This window comes from Vigna unguiculata, chromosome 10 (assembly GCF_037176805.1).
Source record: "Vigna unguiculata cultivar grain cowpea cultivar isolate G323 ecotype 2 chromosome 10, ASM3717680v1, whole genome shotgun sequence".
Classification (NCBI taxonomy): Eukaryota; Viridiplantae; Streptophyta; class Magnoliopsida; order Fabales; family Fabaceae; genus Vigna; species Vigna unguiculata.
The window spans coordinates 6,783,695-6,795,580 of NC_140801.1; the positions used below are offsets into that span (position 1 = coordinate 6,783,695).

At 28.5% G+C, this 11,886-nt stretch overlaps 1 protein-coding gene across 3 annotated transcripts; it reads left to right on the forward strand.

Annotated features, from left to right (window-relative positions):
• The first annotated feature begins 4,291 nt into the window (after window positions 1-4,291).
• On the forward strand, window positions 4,292-11,461 carry LOC114166655 (beta-amyrin 11-oxidase-like). Of its 3 annotated transcripts, XM_085667912.1 has the most exons (8): window positions 4,292-4,551; window positions 5,393-5,879; window positions 6,579-6,845; window positions 9,095-9,184; window positions 9,389-9,467; window positions 9,572-9,678; window positions 9,760-9,881; window positions 11,021-11,461. In XM_085667912.1, the coding sequence occupies exons 1-8, from the start codon at window positions 4,319-4,321 to the stop codon at window positions 11,109-11,111; spliced, it is 1,476 nt and encodes a 491-aa protein (XP_085524038.1). In that variant the 5' UTR covers window positions 4,292-4,318; the 3' UTR covers window positions 11,112-11,461. The 3 variants fall into 3 exon arrangements, with proteins under 3 accessions (XP_085524038.1, XP_085524039.1, XP_085524040.1); XM_085667913.1 differs by lacking the exon at window positions 11,021-11,461 and having other exon boundaries at window positions 9,760-9,885; XM_085667914.1 differs by lacking the exons at window positions 9,389-9,467; window positions 9,572-9,678.
• The last annotated feature ends 425 nt before the right edge of the window (window positions 11,462-11,886 follow it).

An 11,886-nucleotide genomic window follows, 5' to 3' on the forward strand; every position in this document is an offset into this window, starting at 1 on the left:
GTTTGTCTCCAGATTCGTAGAATCTCACCTCCAACTCTTCACCTACTCAAATTCTTCCCTAAGAAGGCAAAAATTAAATATTATGATTTTGCTCAAGACAAGGTTCAAACACACAACCACTCAAGTTAATGCACAACCAACTCAATCAATTCTTGTTTCATGATAATTTCTATAAATCTATAAATGTATACTCTCTTATCACGCCCAACATATAATAAAAATAATAAAATTAATTAATTTACATAATTGTCATACATAAGACTCAAACACAAGTCCTTTCACACAACCAAGTACTCTTAACCATTTAAGCTAGTACTTTTCCACATCATAAAGGTTAACATTAATTTCCATAAAGGCTTCCACTACTCGCATTTATTAAATAATTATTTATTTAATTATTTAAATTCCTCGGGTCTTACAGAAAGTCCCATTCTCATTTCATTCCTAAATTCTCCATGAAAACCTAATTCCACCATAGGCGGCACACTTTACCCCACCCTTATGCTCATTACCGTTGTCATTGACTTCATACTTTGCTTCCTCCGCCTACTCATTAACATCCACAAGGTTTACGTTCTTACCATCCTTTTCTTTGCCTCTCATACCACTCTCGTCACACACTACTTCGCTAAGGAGGTCTAGGACTCTGATGTTAGCATAGCAAACACAATAAACACATTGTGATGTTGTCCCAATAATCACAATAAACACTAATAAGAGACCCAATAAACACAATAATAGATTAAGTTTCAAGGTTGACTAAGGGGATAATGACACTAGCAAAAATGACCTCTGCGAGAACGAAAACGACCACTAGTGAGAGGGAGAAGATAAGAGCAACAAGCAAGTGTAGCGAGAGGGAGAAGACTAGAGCCACTAGCAAGAGGGAGAAGATGAGACTCAATGCAACTGAGAAGAGTAGTGCAAGGAAGAGATTAATGCAAAGGAGGAGTGCAATGTGAGTAGGACAATGATATGTAGTGGGAGGAGTAGAAGGGGGAAGAAGAAAACTAAAGATTTAATGTAGGTTATAATGAAGAACTAGCGTAGTATCTATTTTTTAAATGTATAATAATGCATAGGCCCACTTTCTTTGTCGGTTTTAGGTATAACCGACATAGAAAGTCTTCTGCGTTATTACGAAATTGTCCCCGCTCTCACTACCGATATCGGTTCTATGTATAACCGGCATAATAAGTCTTCTATTTTATTAGAAATTGCCATCACGCTCATTTTCTACCTTAGTTCCAATGATAATCGACACAGAATATAAGAACCTAATAGTATTTTAGAATTGATAGTTGTTTAAAAATTGTGAGACTCAATTATTTTAATATTAAAAGGATTTAGTATAAATTGTTTTTTCCTAAACGAGTTTCATTATTTTAAAACACATCATATCTCTAGAAACCATTTTTCTAGAGTTTTCTAACTTCTCTCTTCTATTTCTCACTCCTTGTTTATTTGATTGAAGATCTTAGACCGTATAGGAATGATCTTCACAGTGAGCCTTTAATTTTGGACAAACCAATTTCTTAGTTTGAGTAAGTTGGTTTTTTGTCCCTTTTCTTGGTCCAATATGTTTTCCTTCTTGCATTGGGGTTTTCTCTGCTTGCTTGTGTCATATGAGTATTCTTTGTGAGTCTCTATTGATAGTGATCATAATGGTATGGTATGGTCATCCTTGTAATGTTTCTTAGTGTAGATAGAGCACCATGTGAAGCTAGTGGCATTTTGGTGTGTTAAAGAGTTCTTAGGATTGTTTGACAGGTGAGGGAAGCTAATATTGTGGTTTGGTCATGTTGCAAGTTGTCTTAATTGTTGTTTGCAGTAAATTGAGTGTTGTAAAATCTTAAGCTTGGAAAACTTTGATTTCTCTAGTCCTTACTAATTTTGTTTTTCGTTAAATTTCTTGTGTGTGTTAGTAAATTCTACAATTGAGTTGTTAAAATCATGAACTTTTTGTTTTGTTATGGTTGGTGTTGCCTATCTAAGATCCTTTGATTTAGTAATATGACTCTAATTGGGTGAAGGACTTGAAATTTCTAAGTAGTGGGGCATTTTATAAGTGGGGATTAACTCGAGAAGGGTCAAGTTACTTAATCAAAGCTTAAAAGAGAGAGTGTGAGATTCTGGTACAGTGTCAGTTGCCACTGATACTGTTAGGAACTACCTATTTTCCTAGTGTAAGTCATCTTAGGAAATATGAGATTCCTACTTCATTAACCGTGAGATCGAGCTGAAATAATATAGTAAGTCCTATACATATGATTATTCATTTTGACCATTGGGATCTTTGATTGTAAATTTGTAGTTAGAGCACTTTTTCCCATAAGATTCTCGTAGTTTAGGTGGTTGACAACTTTAACCTCTATTGCTTGTTTGGTGCACAACGTTTTCCAAAGTTACCCGATTGAATATTTTTTTCTTGCATTCTTGATTTAATTATATTTAATTTAAATGTAAGAACATAATTTTCTATGTTTTGTGGAAGTTGCAATTCTGTTTTTTAAATCCCAAACAATTTGTATATGTGTTGTTAAGTTGGTGTGCAATATACTTGAGAGAGTGTGATATGAAGTATAAAGTATATATGTTGATGATACGAACTTTTATAAATGATGGAGTATGATTAATATATGATTGTATGTGTGATGGTAAAAAAGGATTAATTAAAGTATGAGTTGGTATGATGTAGGAATTTCCGTGGAGAAAATCCTAGTTGTGGAGAATTTCTTTAATGTATTCAAGAAGGGAGATATCTTAGCACTTAATAACCATTCATACTCATATAAAGTATAATGGATTATGTGGTGAGAGTAGTATGAGGTCCTAGTCTTGGGGCCTTTTCTTAGCTAAGATGAGGGAAGGACTAACCTTGTGTTTGGTATGGTGAAATTTATTGGCAATGGCTCTGCAGAGTAGTAAAGACCACCATAAGTGAACATCTCTAGTGAATCCGACCTCAATGCATATATCCGGATAATTGAGTTTAGAAGAGTCTTTAATTGTGTGGCTTGTGTTGACTATCTGATATATGGTACCTCTTTTATATATATTAGCTTACCATTTCCTCTTTGTCGATCTATTTTGTGCTTGTATTCTTCTTTTGCAATGATCACCTTTATTGGTGTTAGTAAATAAGGAAATAGGAGTTAATCTACCTCTAGAGGGAGACGATGATGCGGTTGTGTAATTCTAGCATTGTAGTTCTTGTTGATATGGTCTTTTTGAAAGACTTTCAGTCTCTTTATCTTGTTTATAGTTCCCTTGAGTTGTATACATATTATATGTTGTTATACTGTTGGGATAACTCTAATAGCATACTCTAGTTTTTCTTTTTTTGGATTTTCTGTATTTGGATTATTATTTATGGAATGTTTCATTTAATGGTTTATACTATTAAATGGGATGCTAGATAGAAAGTCTTATCAAATTTATAATTTTGTCACTATATCATTTATTATGTTGAGTGGATTATAACTGACATGATAAGTCATCATAAATAATTAGTTTTACACTAATGAAAAGAAAAACAAAAGCTTATGAAAATTACTTGTCTATTATTTAAGAAATCAAACAACTCAAAAGATGTAGTCTTTTAAAATATTTAATCTATTTATAAAATTGATATAAATTACATATAAGAACTAATTATTTTATTCATGAAAACTAATTAAAGTAGTCAGATTGAATAATCCCAATTTACACGGTCATAAATTTCAATTTGTTTCAAATACATAATCCTGAAAATGAAAGATTTAAGTGATAATATTATATTTAACAATAACAAATATAATTTAATAAATAAATTTTCAACCAGGAAGAATGGTCTAATAAATGAACTTTCAACAGGAACGGTGAATTAATAAACTATGAAATATTTTTCTCATATCAAGGAAAAAAAATAGCCCTCTTTCCATTTTTTACTGATATAGGACCAAAGTATTATATTTTTTAAAACAAGTTTTAAACTATTACTTGAAAAAATTATAAAAAAATAGAAAAAAACCTCATTATAAAAATGAGCTAGATTATTTATTTTATTGAGTATGTTATAAAAGAATATACATGTTTTTTTTTTACATATAAATATATTCCAAGAGAATCTAAAAGTTCTCAGAAAACAAATATCAATTAATTGTGAACTCACTGCCTTGCACGTTATGGCAAATTTCAAAGTCAAACTTTTTTATCAGTCTTTCAAAATCAATTATTTTAATTATCAGCATTTCAAAAGTCAATTAATTTCACAAACTATATGTATAGCAATTCACTGATGCATCAATTCAACAACATAGATCACTATAATTCTAAAATGGAGTTAAGTTGGGTTTGGATGATTGTTGCTACTTTCTTGGCATGTTACATTTTTGTAAAGAAAATAGTGAGAAAGTTGAATGAGTGGTATTATGATATGAAATTAGGAAACAAACATGTCTTATTGCCTCCTGGTCATATGGGTTGGCCTCTTATTGGAAACATAATTCCCTTCATCAAAGATTTCAACTCTGGTCATCCTGATTCATTCATCAACAACTTAGTCTCCAAGTTCATATCTTTCCTTTTATCTTCCATTCTTTTTCTTTTTCGTATTATATTTATATATACATATGCATATATGCACAGTATATCATAAAATCTTACTCTTCTTCAATGTCATATTTCATTTTCTTTTGCTTTAACAATTTAGTTGGCTCCTTTGAAGAAAGAGGTAGAATACAAGAAAATTAGAAATAAGATGAGGAATATATGAGTATCATGTTGGGTTTCAAGTGTGTCTATGTCATACTTTGTGTAGAAATAAGAAAGTTGAATACTATATCGAAAGTTTTCCTAACAAATATTTTAAGCAAGTGTGTCCCGTTAAGATGAATGATGGTACAAAAAGGCCTACTCGAGGGAGAGTGTACCAACATAGAAGGCATTCATCCTTGAGAGAGAGATTGTTGGGTTTTAAGTATGAGTCTAAGTTTCACAGTAGGTAAAAATAAGAAATTTGAGCACTATATAATGTAGAAGACTCATAAATTCATTGTCTTAAGCATGTCAATCCCTTATATGATATTGTGTCTCACGAATGAACATCTCCTCTCTTGATAGATCCAGTAGATCAAGTCATTTTTGAAAAGTAATTCCATGAGACTTTTTCTTCATCTTTAATTTTTTTTAAATGTTATAGGGTCATAGTTAGATTAAGAAGAAGAAAAATAAAGGTAAGGATCTATAGTAACTCTCTTAGTTAAAGATTGTTATTCTATGAAAACTTTTGATAGAAGAAAAACTTTCAATTTATTAGCTTTGAAAAAGTATGTTTCCCATACTTTATTTATCTTCTGATATATTTGAAAGTTAAAAACATATTAAAGTTCATCTTTGTGATATGTTTCAGATATGGAGAAAGTGGTATCTACAAAACTCATTTGATTGGAAAACCAAGCATCATCATTTGCACACCTGAGATGTGCAAGAGAGTGTTGAATGATGATGAAAACTTCAAGCATGGCTATCCAAAATCCACCACTGAGTTGTTGAGAAACAAGCCTTTGATCAATACATGTAATGCAGAACACAAGGGTTTGAGAGAGTTGGTGAGTTCTGGAATTTTGGGTCACAAAGTGTTGGCCATGAACCTAGAACTTGTGGAGAAGATAGTGATTAATTCACTGGAAGAATTATCCAGAATGAAGCAGCCAATTCAGGTATTCAAAGAGATGGAAAAGGTTTCCTTTGAAGTCATTGTTCATATCTTGATGGGTTCTTACACTCATTCCAACATTGGAAAGTTGAGAGAGTTGTTTCACCAATTCTCCAAATGCAATCCCATTTATTCTCTTCCTATTAACTTCCCTGGTTTTGCTTTCCATCAAGGACTCAAGGTTACTTTCTTTTCTTTCTCATTATCTTATCACCATGTTCATCTTATCATCCATTTCTCATATTTCGATACATTTTTGTCTCCAAACTTAAAAAATAAATATATATAGTCATCAAGGGCATCAACTTTTTTTTACGTGCTAAACAATATTTCTAGATTGCATTTGAGTTGGTACGTGTAAAATGTTGTAAACAACTCAAACACAAGTCTGAATTATTGTTTAACACGTTAAAGAAATTCTATGCAGTTGAGTTAGAAAGACTATATGTATTCATTTTTAAAATTTGAAGATCAAACTGTATCAAAGTTTGGAACAATGACGAATTTAAATTGTATATCCAAGTTTAAGGACTAAAAATATATTTAATCTTAATTATAGTAACTAAGATCAAATATGTTTTTCGTTCTAAATTATTTTAAATGATTTTTGTTTCGTGCTTAAACTAAACATACACATGTTTCGTTCTTGCATTTTATGAAAAGTCATGTAAAACATTTTGTCTAACAAATGACACACAGAAGTCATATGATACACGTGATAAATATTCTATGTGTCTTTTATTAGACAGAATATTTGACATAACTTTCATAAAACACAATATTAATCCACGTGATATGATGTATAAAAACGAATTTCGTTTACGAAAATATATTGAGGCTAATTTGAGCTTTATTTGGTTTTTTTATGGTATTGTATTAGGTACGGAAGAAGTTGTTGATAGTAATCGAATCGATTGTGGGTGAAAGAAGGTCAACGATGAAAATGGTAACCAATGGAGAAAATAAGAAAGATCTTATTGAGCTTATTTTGGAAGCGAAATGGGAGAATGATGAAGAATTGAAGGACAAAGATGTTGCAGATATGTTGCTAATGCTTCTCTTTGCTGGCCACGAAACCACTGCAATGGCTTTCACTTCCTCAATTTTATATCTCACAAGACATCCACAAGTGTTTGCAAAAGCCAAGGTATTAACCTCAAAACTATCATTTATTTTAACTATTATCATTTTTTTAAAATAAAATGTACTATTTCAAATTGTAGTTCGATGTGTTGATAGTTATATATAGTAGGTTTGTTGTATTTTATTATTTTAACATATTATTTTAAATATATAATGTTTATTTTAAAGATATAAAAATAGAATTAAATTTGTGAGTTGAGTTGAGACATATCTATGTGACTTATCATGAATTGAGTTAAAAGAAGTTTTTTTTTTTTTTTAATATCACTCAAATTGAATTTGACTCACTTGTCACGAATTCAATCATTTATCTCAGAGATTGAAGGTGGATTAACTCTCTAATCTTTCACCAACAACTTTTTATTAACTCCTAATCATTTTTTTTCATAAGTTTTTTATATACACCATTTTATAAAGTGGATTGTTCCCTTTTGACTCCTACATTTTTTTTCCAATTTTATTCTTTATTAACCTTCTTTTTAAATCAAAATAATTATCTTATATTTTTAAATTTTAAATAATAATTAATTTAAATTTACTATTTTTCAATTTAATATTTTAAGTAACCCTTTAACTAAAGTAATTACCTTACTAATTTTACTTTTAAATTGTTACACTACAAGAAAATTCTATTAAAAATCAATTTTAAAAATAAAAAATAGTTAGTCATTGACAAATTTAGATACTAATTTATAAAATTAAAAATTATTGGTTACTAAGATAGTCACTATTATAAATAAAAAATATATTTAATTAATCACTTTATTGGTCACTAATTAATTAGAGACTAATTTATAAATTAACTCATTTTGGTAGCCAAAATCTAAGTAGTTAATTTTTAGTAACCAATTTTCTTTGGTAGCTAAAACTATAGTAGCTAATTTTAAAGACCAATTTAGTGACTAATTATAATTTTTTATTTATAAAAGTGACTATTTTAGTAACCAATAACTTTTAGTTTTTTAAATTAGTATATAAAATAGTCACTATAATTACAAATAATTATTAGTCACAAAATTGGTTACTATTTAAAAGTTTTCTTGTAATATTAATTTAAATTTAATTATTTTTTAAATTAAAATAATAAAGCACATATACGCATAAGAGATTACATAGTATAATTCAAAAACATATATAATTCCATAATTTACCTTCATCTACTACTTTAATTAATTAATTTACCAAATACTCATCAATAACTTTAACTAATAGATTTACTTACATTTATGAAGCTCTGTTTTGTCAAACTAACTATGATCCTATCTATGGCAGCTACATTTTAAATTGACTTTCAGAGACACTGAAAGATTATTTTTGTGGACCATTATGTATATCATATAATTTTACAGTAATCACGTGCAATGAGAAATCCATATTAGAAAAAAAAGAAAACAAAAACTGTTTACCAATGCAAGAATGAAAAATTAGCATTTTCGTAAGCTTTAAATATGAATAAATGTTGCCTAAGCGTATGAAGAAAACTTACCTTTTATTTGGTAAAATTTAAAACTACCTACAAAAATAAGACTCAAATTAAAATATTTTGGGTTATATATATTGTTTTTACAGTGATTTTAAAATCCAATTATTTTATGAAAATGTTCTTTCTCTCGATAAGAAAAAAGGAAATAACATTTAATACATTCATGCATGGAAACAACCACATAATACAAGATTAAAAATTACACTTAAATTCCTTTAATTAGGCCTAGTATAAAATTTCTCTAAGAAAAAAAAATTCAACTTCAACAATAAATTAAGTACGAATATATTATCACATTATAATTAATTTATGTTCTTGATATAGAGCATTTATTAATTAGGTTAAATACGTTGTTTGTTACGAAATAATTATAAAATTTTGTATTTCTTTTCTAGATTAAATTATGAAGTATTTAGTTTCTGTATTTTATATGACAATCATGTAAAATTTTCTATCCAATAAATTGTTTTATTATATGACAAAGAGGGGTAAATATGGAGTTCGCATTCACATTAATTGGACTAACATAAACATTCACATGTTGTTTGTTCGGATGATATTTTACCTTAGTTTTCTAAAACGTAATTTAGGAATGAAACACACACTTTTAAAATAATTTAGGGATGAGAAATATATTTAATTTTTATTAATTTTGGCTAAGAATTTAATCATTTATTTTTAGTAAATTTTTTAATTACCTTTGTTAATTAAGAAAAATTGATGCGAGACTTTGCATAAAAATGGAGTTCTGATAAACGGTTTTGATGCAGAAAGAGCAAGAAGAAATTGTGAAGGCAAGACCATCGTCTCAAAAACAATTAAGTCGTACGGAATTTAAGAAAATGCTTTATCTTTCCCAGGTAAGTATATATGTATCAGTATATTACGAAAATAAACTTTATGTCTAAAACTATTAAATATTTTCCATAAATTAATTTTAATTGCTAAAAACTCAATTCATTTAAATTCAAAATAATATAATTTTTTATTTTTTTCTTGTGTATTTATTGAAAAATATGAAAACAAATGAGAAGATGGTGAATTTTGTGAATAATTGCATGCAGGTAATTGATGAAATGTTACGTCGTACCAATATTGCATTTTCTCTTTTTCGTGAGGCAACTAAAGATGTCAATATCAATGGTTCGTTCATATTTATTTCAAACATGTTAAAAAAGATTGGTTTCAATTTTATTTTTTATTAAATGATAATAAAATCTTTATAAAGCATTTCTAAATATTTTCAGGTTATATCATACCAAAAGGGTGGAGAGTTCTAGTTTGGTTAAGAGCTATTCATATGAATCCTAAATATTATCCAAACCCAGAAGAATTCAATCCATCAAGATGGGATGTAATATATGATTAATTATGTTATTTTTTGGTGATTTTGAATAAATAATTTTATAAAATAATTCTATTAATTTGTGTGTAGGAAAACAATGTTAGGGCAGCAACCTTCCTTCCTTTTGGAGCAGGATCTAGGCTTTGTCCTGGAAATAACATTTTCAAATACGAAATTTCCATATTTTTACACTATTTTCTACTAAATTACAAGTAAGTATTATTTTCTTGTTATCTTTTCTTTTATTATGAATTATTCATTGTGAAGTAATACTATAACAAAATATCATACTAATGATATTAATTTTATTGATAAAAAAATTTGTTGATAAAATAAAATTTGTTGATAAAATAAAATTTGTCGGACAAATTTTATCAATAAATGTTTATTATTATTAACGAATTTTTTTCTTTAATTAAAAAGTGATAATAAATATAAGATGGGATTAAAAAAAAAGAGAAAAAAAAAGTGACAACATGTGATATGTTTCTATGCAAATAAAAACATCTGACAAAAAATAAATAAATAAAAGAAGTTATTTTATCTTTTTCAATGAAACTAGAATTATAAAAATATCATGCAGAGAAAAGAAAAAAAGGTAAAAAAAGTGAAAACCTAATTTTAAGGAAAGAGAATAAAAATGTTTAAAAGATAAAATTAGTTTGTATATAATATAACTTAAAAAGTAATTTTTAAAATATTTATATAAAAGAACTTCAATTAAGAATGACAAAAATTTGATCTATTTTAACCTGATTGACTGACTGCTAGCCGTCAAAATGGGACTATGAAATTGATAACGTGATTAAATTAAGAAAGAATTTTAAGAAATAAAAATATTAAATTAAATTAACTTCAGCATAAAATAAGTATAAATTCAGGAAATTTTGGAGACGATATATATGAGGGATTCCTGAAGTTACCTCATGCATACCATGCACTCTTCAAGAACTATTAATGAAAGCTTAATTTATAGGTTAATGGAAACCTATTTTCATCTTTTAATGCATGATTTACTTTCTAATTTACTAGGAAAAACACAAGTTTAGGCGTATGTTTCTCCTTTTTTTATTATAAATAAATGATTTAATTTAAAAAAAACAAAAATCATTTAAAACAATAAAATGGTAAAATAATTATTTTAGTTTAAAAATATTAAATTTAAATAAATAATCACTTAAAAAGTAAAAATAGTAAAATAATTATTTTAATTTAAAAAAAATACTTAAAGAATAAACTTAGAAGAAAAAAAGATATGCACTCAAAAAATTTCCTTTTATTAATTTAGATTCTTCACGAAGGAATATGAATAAATTTTATTTATTATTTTACTATCCTTCACCTTTTATAGGTTGGAGGAAACAAGTCCAGAAGGTCCTGAAGCTGTGTTCCCTTTCTCTCAGCCAAAAGACTTAGCTAAGCTCATAAAGCTCTCTAAATAAACCTAATTCAGCAAAATAATACTACTTTTTTTTGTTCAAGAACAAGAATAAGAAATTTGTAACTATATATGTGGAATATACTTTCATAGAAGAAGAATACAAAGTTTGTAATTGTATAATTGTGTGGGTATTTCGAGAGAGAATTACTGAGGAAATTTAATATTAATGAGATATGAGCTCAATCCATACATAAGGGATTGACATCACTCTTTAATCCAAAATCTTAAGGCGATGAGTTTATGGATTTTCACCCTTGTATGGTGCTCAATTATCCTATTTTTACTCAATGTGAAACTTAGACTTACACTTGAATTTCCAACAAGTTTGAAATATACGGAAAGAATTCCAAATATTCTGTTCTACATTTTATTAAAGGAAAACGATAGAATGACACCCCATTTTGACCACTTTCATTACCACCTTACGTGGCAACAGAATTTACATTTAAATTTTTTTTTTGTTAACTGAAAAATTAAATTGGCAGAAGGGAACGTGGTTCTCCGCACACGCGCGTGTGCTCACTGCCTTCTCCAAATTTCCCCAACACCACCAGACCGCGCATTTGTTTTTTCTTTTTTCAAAACTCCTCACACTCCTCTGCGCTCCTTCTTCTTCCCGCACACACACAGACCCGCACCACACACACCTCTTCTCCACGTTTCCCCACCGCTCTCCACCGCTTCTCCACTCTCCCCAAAACCCCTCCCAGCGAGAAACCCTAACCCTCTCCCTCTCCCGCTCCCGCTCCGTCTCACACCAGCGGAACCATTTTGCT

What these genes read in the sequence shown, in the direction of transcription:
- LOC114166655 (XM_085667912.1), top strand. Translation starts at nt 4,319, where the DNA reads ATGGAGTTAAGTTGGGTTTGGATGATTGTTGCTACTTTCTTGGCATGT. An exon ending in ATCAACAACTTAGTCTCCAA is followed by an intron (nt 4,552 to 5,392) that starts GTTCATATCTTT and finishes GATATGTTTCAG; the next exon opens with ATATGGAGAAAGTGGTATCT. An exon ending in TCAATCCATCAAGATGGGAT is followed by an intron (nt 9,679 to 9,759) that starts GTAATATATGAT and finishes ATTTGTGTGTAG; the next exon opens with GAAAACAATGTTAGGGCAGC.